Source organism: Lactuca saligna, chromosome 5 (genome assembly GCF_052625555.1).
Source record: "Lactuca saligna cultivar CGN05327 chromosome 5, ASM5262555v1, whole genome shotgun sequence".
NCBI lineage: Eukaryota > Viridiplantae > Streptophyta > Magnoliopsida > Asterales > Asteraceae > Lactuca > Lactuca saligna.
The window spans coordinates 136,477,325-136,487,632 of record NC_136421.1 but is presented as its reverse complement, the minus strand read 5'-3'; the positions used below and the strand labels follow the sequence as shown (position 1 = coordinate 136,487,632).

The 10,308-nt window shown below is 34.1% G+C and overlaps 1 protein-coding gene across 1 annotated transcript; it reads left to right on the top strand.

The window, feature by feature from the left end:
- The first annotated feature begins 5,258 nt into the window (after positions 1 to 5,258).
- Positions 5,259 to 9,240, top strand: ZIFL2 (zinc induced facilitator-like 2). The gene is made up of 17 exons (XM_078957192.1): positions 5,259 to 5,553; positions 5,808 to 5,848; positions 5,949 to 6,009; positions 6,220 to 6,322; positions 6,607 to 6,709; positions 6,841 to 6,894; positions 6,968 to 7,030; positions 7,108 to 7,157; positions 7,233 to 7,308; positions 7,411 to 7,587; positions 7,680 to 7,767; positions 7,888 to 7,973; positions 8,061 to 8,168; positions 8,257 to 8,301; positions 8,562 to 8,650; positions 8,752 to 8,795; positions 8,888 to 9,240. The coding sequence occupies exons 1-17, from the start codon at positions 5,382 to 5,384 to the stop codon at positions 8,977 to 8,979; spliced, it is 1,452 nt and encodes a 483-aa protein (XP_078813318.1). The 5' UTR covers positions 5,259 to 5,381; the 3' UTR covers positions 8,980 to 9,240.
- The last annotated feature ends 1,068 nt before the right edge of the window (positions 9,241 to 10,308 follow it).

The window sequence follows — 10,308 nt, the reverse complement described above, 5'->3', positions numbered from 1 at the left end:
AGGTAACTCCAAGCAATATGCTACTCTGCCCACCCTCACGATCACCCTAAACGGCCCAATATACTGGGGCCCCAGCTTGGCTCTCTTCCTGAAACGGATTACTCATTTCCAAGGAGACACCTTCAGGAGCACAAGATGCCCGACCTGAAACTCGAGCTCCGATCGATGCCTATCCGCGTAACTCTTCTGGCGACTCTGAGCGGTTAATAACCTCTGCCTGACCTGTTGTATTTGTTATGTTGTCTGAAGCACTATCTCTGTACTACCCATCACATGTTGCCCTACCTCACCCCAGCAAATAGGGGTCCGACACCTCCTTCCATACAACAACTGAACGAGTGGCATACCAATGCTCGAATGATGGCTGCTGTTATAGGAAAACTCAGCCAAGGGCAAATACGTGTCCCAACTCCCGCCAAAATCCAGTACACAAGCCCAAAGCATGTCCTCGAGCGTCTAAATCGTCCGCTCACTCTGTCCGTTAGTCGGTGGGTGGTATGCGGTACTAAATGCAGCCTCGTACCCAATTCCTCATGAAATTTCTTCCAGAATCTGGAAGTGAAACGCACATCTCGATCTGAGACGATCAAGATCGGTACTCCATGTCGCGATACCACCTCCCTAACGTACAACTCTGTCAGCCTCTCCGCGGAAGAGCTCTCACTAATGACCCTTTAAATAGGGTGCAAAACCCTAGAAATTAGGTTTTTATCTTCCAGCTCCTACTCGTCGAGTTGGGGTCCTATGACTCGCCGAGTAGACCTCATAAATCACACGGGCTGACTAAAACTCTACACGACGAGTTGGGGCCTCCAACTCGTCGAGTAGACTTCTTTAATTGCATGAAATCCCTAAAATCTCATTCTTGGAAATTAGGATGTTACATTCATATTGTATTGGCAACACATCATCATCATTCGACTCACTGGATGTCGGAGACTGCGATTAAAAAAATATAAAAATGTATTATAAAAGTGAAATAGTTCCCAAATAATACCAAACATTATAAAAAGTATCATAACAAAAATTATAAAATGTCAACTAGTTTAAAATAACATATATGTTTAAACTTGATATGGTTCTGTCTTTCGGAGTTCTATCTGCTTTTAGTTTAACTTTTAATATACTCTTTAATTTCCCTTCTTAATTATATAGGTGTAATTGATGGTTTCGTGTTTGATTTTTTTTTTCTATTTCAACATCTACTTTTTTATCCGCAAAAACAATCCAATAAATTTTAATATTTAAATATCTTTCCATAAAAACAAATATTTATAATAAATTTATTTTTAATTAAAATTTACCTTTATCGGGCTCAATTTCGAGAGCTCGTGTAGATGGTAAACAATTTCTTCATCTGTAAAACTCATTTTTTAACAACATCCACACAAATTATGTCACACCCCAAAACCAAGAATGGCGGAAACGTTCTGGGGCGGAGGACGTCATGTAAAGTATCACAACACAGTAAATATAAATAAGCAAACAACATCATCCATTGCATTAAATATAAAATTTTAATACAAGCGTGTTCCGTACAGTTTTAGACACCAAAAATATAATTTAAATCAAAATAGTATGATGAGTCTTGAATGCGCTCCATCTTCTCAAAAGCTAGCATCGGTACCTGACTACTGATGACCTGAGAATACAAGTTATTTTGAAAGAGTTTATCAGCATTAAGCTGGTGAATTCATAAATATTTTAGTGTCGAGGTTTGTTATCAAAACGTTTGAACCTGTTGCAAATATGAGTTGTAAATGTATGTAAGTGTTTGTAAAAGTTTGAATCTCTCAGAAAAACCTATATTTTCTGTTAAAGTAGCCCTCTACCAAGGCTTAACTGTTTTGTATGCTCGTTTGATGTAAAAGTGTGTAATTTCCCAAGTGTAACTATCATTTAACAAAATATAGTTTGTACATTAAAGTTTAAGTGAGGTTATCACCAAAATGTAATGGGTAAATTATTGTAGTACGGTAGTTTTGTTTTATATGAACCACTGCTGTACTAACTACCTTAAACCGGGTTTATATTAAGGTATCGTGTGATAAATTGCACCATACTATCGACTGGTAACATCGACAACGTATAGTCGAAAAATAAGGTATGACGTTTGGCACCCGCAGACCTGTCGGTCCCACTGTAGCTAGCAGCGAGGTGTAGGATAGTCAATCCAGTATAGATCTATACGCAAACTCACGCTCTCCCTCCAAGAGACTCTGGCTACAACTCGGGTCATGTCAATTAAGACATGCTCCCATACAGTGGATCACAATTGTTAACGTATTCGTGTATATGCAATATAATGTTACTTGTTCTAGTATCGTTGTATATGTTCACTTAGTAATAAGTATTGACTCCTAAATGAACTGACTCGTTGATCTAGAAATTGTAGTAGTATGATCCCGTGTTACCCCGATGGTAACTTACTAACGAGGTACTGATAAGTATAAATATGGAAGTACTTTTATGTCAATACATGTATATATGATATATAACTAATATTGAAACGACCCTCAGATGGTCACCCGAAATTCCACCAGACCACATCCAAATCGAGGAAAAGGAAATAGGACAGGTGGCTTTCCTAAGCCCTTTAAACATTATTTATACAGCTATACATATATGGGCATGCAAATTTATAGGTAGTAAAACAAAGTTTACAATAAAGCATTTGATAAGTAAAAGAGTTTGTAAACCATTTTGAAGTAAAACAGTTTGAACAGTGATAAAATCATTGGTTTCCTAGTTATTAATCACATGTGATTAATGCAATCACATGTGATCGAAGCAATAACTATAAGTGTTTAACGTGTATTCCCCCCCCCCCCCCCCAAATAAAGTATTTAAACATTTAAAAGCATTTCAAAGGTTGAATAAAGGGGTATGAACTCACTTGGAAGTTTGAAGATAGAGAGATCGAAAACCGGGCAGAGTTTCGTCTCGGGAAACGGATTTTTCTCGGGATTCTCGGGAGTAAAATCGACCCTCGGGACTTGAGCAAAAAGACCAGAGCTTCGGGTTTGAACGGGCACGGAAATCGAGGCAAGATCGTGAGAGAAAGAGAGAAAATGAACAAATTTTTCGAAAAGGCTCGCATCCCTTTTATAGGGGTGCTGAACCGCCTCCGAACGCGGGGCGTACGGGCGTACGCAGCGCGTACCCGTACGTCATCGCTTACGTATTTCGGATGGGGCGGGTCGGATGGGACGGCGGGTCGGATAGCTTCGAATAGGGTGACGTGGACGATCCGAGGCCGTGGCCTCGAGTACGCGGGGCGTACGGGGGTACGCGGCGCGTACCTCGGCCCTAGGTTGACTCCTCTTCGGATAATACCGAAATTTTAATAAAAATTATATATAAATCATTTATCAAACTTCAAAAATTCATATCTCCTTCATACGAACTCCGTTTTCGACGTTCTTTATATCCCCGCGAAGGTGAGACTACGATCTACAACTTTCGTTTAGATTCCGTTGGCAAATTCCGAAATTATTTTTATTATTTATTTATTAAAATGACGTGATTAAGGAATTTCTTTAAAAATTCATAACTTCTTTATCTGACGTCGGTTTTTGCCAGACTTTTTACCGTTGAAATACTATTGTCGAGACCTTCGATTCTCGTTTAGGTCATCCCGGCCAAATGTCGCTCGATCTCCGTTTCGAGTTTTTAGCTGTCTGTTGCTAAGCTGAACTTGGAAAAATCATAACTTCAATATACGAAGTCGGATTTGGGCGTTCTTTTTACGTACGATCATGGTTTAATGAGATTTAAACATAGAAGAATTTAAATAGAAACTTTTTGGACATTTTATTATCAAAGTTAATTTTATTAACTCAAAAATGTTTACAATACTTGACCTATTAGGCCATTACAAAGAGTTGAAATATCGGGTTGTCACAAATTAATCTTCGAATGAACTGATTTTATTTCGAACTAATACAAGGTATTGGTTTAAGTAAAATTAATTTAACAATATCATAAACAAAAATAAAAAAATATGTTAAATTATGTTTCAGTCTAACATTCTGGATATGAGTATTTCGAACATTTTGGATTACGTTATTCATATTGCGGACTGAAACTGAAAGTAGGGGTGCAAACGAACCGAATCGAGCCCGAACTTGATCAGGCTCGACTTAGGATTGTTTAAGTTATACGAGGCTCAAACTTGAGCTTGGTTCGATTCGAGTTTTCGAGTAATGAGCTCGGTTCGAGCTCGTAAAGAATTATACAAGCTCGGCTTAGGCTTGAGCTCGACTCGTTTATTTGTCTAACATGCCTAAATAAGTTTAAGCCTAGTTCGAGCTCGTTAAGAAGCTCATTTACTAATAACCTAAATTTCTAATTCCCGAAATATTGTTTTATTTTAATATATAAAAATAATAATAAATATTATTATATATAGGTCTGTTTAGGCTCGCGAGCCTAATCGAACTTAGTGACATAGGCTCGAGCTCGAGCTCGTTAAATAGATGAACTTAATATTAAGCTCGATCTCGAATCGGGTTCGTTTAAATTGGTTTTGAGTGGAGCTTTTAACTAGTCGATCTTGAATAGCTCACGAGTAGTTTGACTTGTTTGCACCCCTAACTGAAAGTACTATTCTAGAATAACTTTTAATGGGTAATCTACATTATTTCATTTAACTAAGGAGTGGTAGTAATAGATTTTAATATATTTATATCATCATAATGGTTAAAAAAGTTGTCACATTCTAGATTTGCTACTTGTATTTTGGAACTGCTTTACGCATTTCAAAATACAGAAACTCGTTTGTAATCTAAAATGCAAGTAATTAAACAGTACAATTTAACTTGGTTTGTTGAATCTATGATTTAAAAAAAAAAAAAAAAAAAAAAAAAAAAAAAAATCTTTGAAATTTTGGTAGCAACAAATTCGGAATATCATAGCGTCCGAAATGTTGATTCCGATTTTAATGTGTGGCCCCGTGTATATAACTTTGGGTTACAACGGTGAGCTTGAACCATTTTGGCATGCTCCAGAATTGTCAATTCTAGAGAAAATGATTAGTTAAAAAAAAAAAGTTGTGGTTAATATTTATTTATAAAAAAAAAAAAAAATAACCCTCCAAAGATTACTTAATTTCTCGATAGTTTTTGAATAATTAGATTAGAAAATGGTTAATATTGACAAATTCTATTGGACTGGTGCATGCAATTAAAAGATTAAAAATAAGAATGAAAATCAATTAAGCAAGAATACGCGGGCTGTCTATTCATTCTTTTTGTCCTATTCCATCCAATTGGAAAACAGGCGAGTTTGATCAAACTCCATGAGTCCATGGCTGCGGTGGACTACCCAGACCCCCTATTTTGCAACCGTAAAACAGTGTCCGCCACTCGGAAGCTTTTGCAATGGAAGATACGGCCACTAACAGCACTCATTTGTCGTCGAAGAACAAAGAGAAGGATGCCAAATTAAGGTTTCACAATTGCCCCGGCTGCAAAATCGATCGTCTTAAAGAGGAACGAACTGGGTTGCCCTATGCACACCTTTCTTATATCTGGCTCGTTTCCCTCTGCACAGGTACTTCTTTTCACTTCTATCAATTCATGATTTTAGTTACACCAAATTCAGTCGCGTCATTGATTTTTCTCTCTGTTATCCATATACTGCAAATTCTGTCGGTTTTGGGTGTAAATGATTCGTGGAACTTCCATATATCCCAATCGAATGATATCAACAAGTTTTTGGGGGAATTTTAAGTTAAACATTTAGATTCTCATGCTGAGGATATGATGCTAATTGCTACGAGCTCATTATATTGGTTTGTTTTTCAGCTCTGCCAATTTCTTCTCTCTACCCGTTCATTTACTTCATGGTATGCAAGTGCAATATTCTAATTTCTTAGCAAAATCATATTTTTCAGTAACTTCTTGTTGACTGATAACTTAACTATATGTATATGATATCTTCTGCAGATTAGAGACTTTAATATTGCAACTCAAGAGGAAGATATCGGTTACTATGCTGGATTTGTGGGTAAGCTATCTACAGAACCCTTTTTAGACATGACAAGATGCTATGATTGATGTCAATGGGACAAAAAGTTGCAATCTTTTTGTCCTACTCAACCCATAGATCTCTTGTATGTACAAAAGACCTAAATGCCCTCCTCAATCCTCATTATCATCATAAAAAATAACCCTAGAAAGCTTATGCAGTCCCATGAACTTTGATATCTTTTTGTAGGTTCTTCATTCATGATTGGAAGAGCCTTGACTTCTCTTTTTTGGGGAGTTCTTGCTGATAGATATGGGAGAAAGCCTATAATACTAATTGGCACATTTTCAGTGTAAGCAATGATATGTTTTAACTACAACAATTCAAAACTTAATGGGCTAAATGCTAGATATAGTACTCTCATTTACTTATCAAGACATTCTACTTGGAAAAAATTTACATAATTATAACAAAGGAAGTTGTTTTATATTTGGATGACATTGTTATAATAATTAGGTATATTTTGAAAGCACATTAGGAAGAAATGAAAGTGAGATGTTATAACAAACACAAGAACAGAATCTTTTTGTTGCATTTAACCTAACTTTGATTGTTTCTTTTGACATATGGATTCAGGTTCATTTTCAACACGATGTTTGGACTCAGTTCATCCTTCTGGATGGCAATTTCTTCAAGGTTTCTCCTTGGATGTTTTAACAGTCTACTAGGAACAATACGGGTATAAATTATAACACCTGATACACATATGAAACTACTTATGGGGTTTGTATATAAAAACTAAAAAAGGACATAGATAAAGAAAAACTGACATACTTAGTTAATTTTGCTGTTTATTGAAATCTGTTATAGACATATGCTTCTGAAGTCTGCCATGAGGAATACCAAGCTTTAGCATTATCAATTGTAAGATCTTTCTTTGTATTTCTTGTATTTATATTATCATATTTATAATTTACTTGAGAAGTTATAATTTCAGGTGAGTACTTCTCGAGGAATTGGCTTAATTATTGGTCCTGCTATTGGAGGTTTTTTTGCACAGGTTCAATTTATGGATTTATAAAATAAAATTGTGAATATTTAAAGATTCTTACTTTGTCTCTTTTGTATTCACATCAGCCTGCTGAGAAATACCCACAGTTTTTTTCTGAAAACTCTTTGTTTGGAAGGTAAATTCACTACACTACATTCATTAAAAGTTTTTTTTTTTCTTTTCATTTCTACTATATCTTTACATGTTGCAGGTTTCCATACTTTTTACCATGTCTTATTATATCCATCTACTCATTGGCTGTATTTATTTCTAGCTGGTGGCTTCCTGTAAGTATGCAATTACCTTTTTTTTTTACTTCTTTTATCTTTACTGCATTTGGAAAGTATTGCATTGCATGTTTTAATAATCTTTATGTTTGTTTTGTGAAGGAAACACTGCACAAACATGGGAATGCATCAGAAGTAGAAGCTTCTGAAAGTTTACTTGGTCAAAATGAGGTCAAAGCAGAAAAGATCTCTTCATTTGCTTTGTTAAAAAACTGGCCATTGATGTCTACAATCATTGTGTATTGTGTGTTTTCACTTCAGGAAATAGCTTATACAGAGGTAAATAAAAACACAGTTTTATTTTACTTATTCATTGCCAAAAATCACAATCTCCTCAAATTCTAAATTTTAATGTTGTTTTACTTTTACAGATATTTTCTTTGTGGGCAGTTAGTGACAAAAGTTATGGAGGGCTTAGTTTTTCATCTCAAGATGTTGGTGAGATTCTTGCTATTTCAGGTACATTTATTATATCTATAAACAATCCAATTTGGATTTTTTAATAAAATATTTTTCATGGGGTTGTTGAAAGAATAACATATTTTGTATTTTATTTATTTACACTTGAATTCTTTTCAGGCTTTGGGCTTTTATTGTTCCAGCTTCTACTATATCCATTAATCGAGAAACTTCTGGGCCCACTCACTGTCACACGCCTTTCAGCTGTAAGAAATTTGATGTTCAGAATGACAAGGGCATTCTTGTCTTTTTGTGTACATAGTTATTTACCCTTTGTTTTTTCTTTGCTTCAGGTTATATCAATCCCTATTTTATCAACTTATCCATACATAGCAACGCTTTCTGGCTTTTCTCTTCTTCTAGCTGTCAATTGTGCATCACTAATAAGGAATTTTTTATCAGTAAGTATATATATATATATATATATATATATATATATATATATATATATATATATATCAGTTGATGTTGATATATGTGGTTGTACAGGTGTCGCTGGTGACTGGGTTATTCATTTTGTTAAATAAATCTGTTGTAAGTCCTATCACTTCTCTCCATTAAAAAAAAAAAAAAAAAAAAAACTCTTTGATTATAATTTTTTTTAAAAGGTCAACGTTTGTTGATTTAGCCATTTGACTGTTTTCTGTAGTGATTAAGGCATTATGCTTTCTTGAAAAGTATAATGGATTAATGAGACTACAGAGAATGGTTAAATGGTGAAAGTAGAAGGGAGTTTTGTTATTTTGTATGAAATGAATTGTGTTAATGATAAATAAATGAATAAATAAATAAAGGGCCAACATGAGAGAGGAGCTGCTAATGGCATTTCAATGACAGCGATGTCTGTCTCTAAAGCATTTGGTCCAGCTGGCGCAGGAGCACTGTAAGTCGAGTTATATTGATTGTATTTGTAGCAATGATATTTTGCTATAATTTGAAGAAATGAAAGTAAAGTATTTTTATTAATTCTCTTATGATTTTCAGCTTTTCTTTTGCACAAAAACGTCAAGTTGCTGCCATACTCCCAGGTATGATAAAAAAAAAAAAAAAAAAAAAAAAATTAATATTATGATTTGATTACCAATAATAATTAATATTATGATTTGGGTCTTTTTATTAGGTGATCAACTGGTATTCTTTACATTGAACATCCTTCAGTTTGTTGGGCTGGTTTTGACCTTCAAGCCTTTCATGGCGCAACCCGATGCATAGAACACAAGAAAGATGATTGTACATTCATTAATGGCATTATTATTATTATTATTATTATTATTATTATTATTATTATTATACAGTATAAAAAGGAAAAAGATGTGAGAATTCAAAAGGTTTGTTATGAATTATTATTTAGTGAATGACTATTGGATTCTCCATATTCCCCCATTACTCTCCATAATTAGTGAACATTATAGCAAACATTATTATGATTTTTATGAGTGTAGTTATGCACCACTATAATGTGCATTCATATCATACATGACCTTTCATCTTCTTCGTTTAGTATAAATAGTGAATATTATGTATTGTAAAGTTTGATAATTTCTTCACAAGTATTGGAATAAAAGTTCTCTCTACTCTGATGTCTTTCTTTATTCTATAATTTATCTTGTTATTTGATCATATTTTATAACACGTTATCAGCACGACTCTACCATAGAGCTCTAACTCCTTATTGTTCTTGTAATTTTCAGGTATGTATTTTTTATAATTTTACATGTACAATGCTTACAACTTATTTTATGGAATTTCTTAACTAACAATTCCTTACATTACAAGTCTTTATTTTGATTTCTATTTTCATTATGGAAAATAATGCTAGAGAAAACTTTTTCTAGTTTTCATACTACTAACATGCTCCTGCAGTAGCAATATCATGAGAAATGTTTAAAATAAATATGAATTAATCTCATATCTTCTTGTGGCTAAACAAAACAATGAGTTATTGATGAAAAATTATCAATTAATCCCGACCGGTTCTAGTACATTCCCTGAAGTGAATGTAACTCATATAATCATAATAGTCATGAGTCTAACCGAGATCGTGGAATTGATGAAAAATTATCAATCAATCCCGACCGATTCTAGTACATTCCCTGAAGTGAATGCAACTCATATAATCATAATAGTCATGAGTCTAACCGAGGTCGTGGAGGTTATCATAATTATCATAAAAATAACAAGATTACAAGTAACCACCAGAAGTTGGAAAACAACAAAAATCCACATCCTAATGATAAAAGTGGTCAAGGCAAAAAAAAAAATGAAAATGTTTATCACTAATGTGGAATGACCGATCATTAGTCTTGTACATGCTGCTTACCAAAGCATTTTGTTGATCTTTATCAAGATTCTCTAAAATATAAAGAAAAATATCAAAACAAATTTTATTCAAAGTGATATTCATGAAGATCAACCAGAAATGACACATTTAGGTGTTGCCGATTTTCTTTTCTACCCAGAAGGGACAAGTGGTGATATGGATGGTGATTGATCAGCATAATGTAAAGTTTTGTTTCATGACATTTATTATGTTTTTATGTC

Excerpts from the sequence above, each read along its gene's own strand:
- ZIFL2 (XM_078957192.1), top strand. The coding sequence starts at position 5,382 with ATGGAAGATACGGCCACTAACAGCACTCATTTGTCGTCGAAGAACAAA. Across the intron at positions 6,895-6,967 it reads AAGCTTTAGCATTATCAATT|GTGAGTACTTCTCGAGGAAT; the intron begins GTAAGATCTTTC and ends TTATAATTTCAG. Across the intron at positions 7,031-7,107 it reads TTGGAGGTTTTTTTGCACAG|CCTGCTGAGAAATACCCACA; the intron begins GTTCAATTTATG and ends TATTCACATCAG.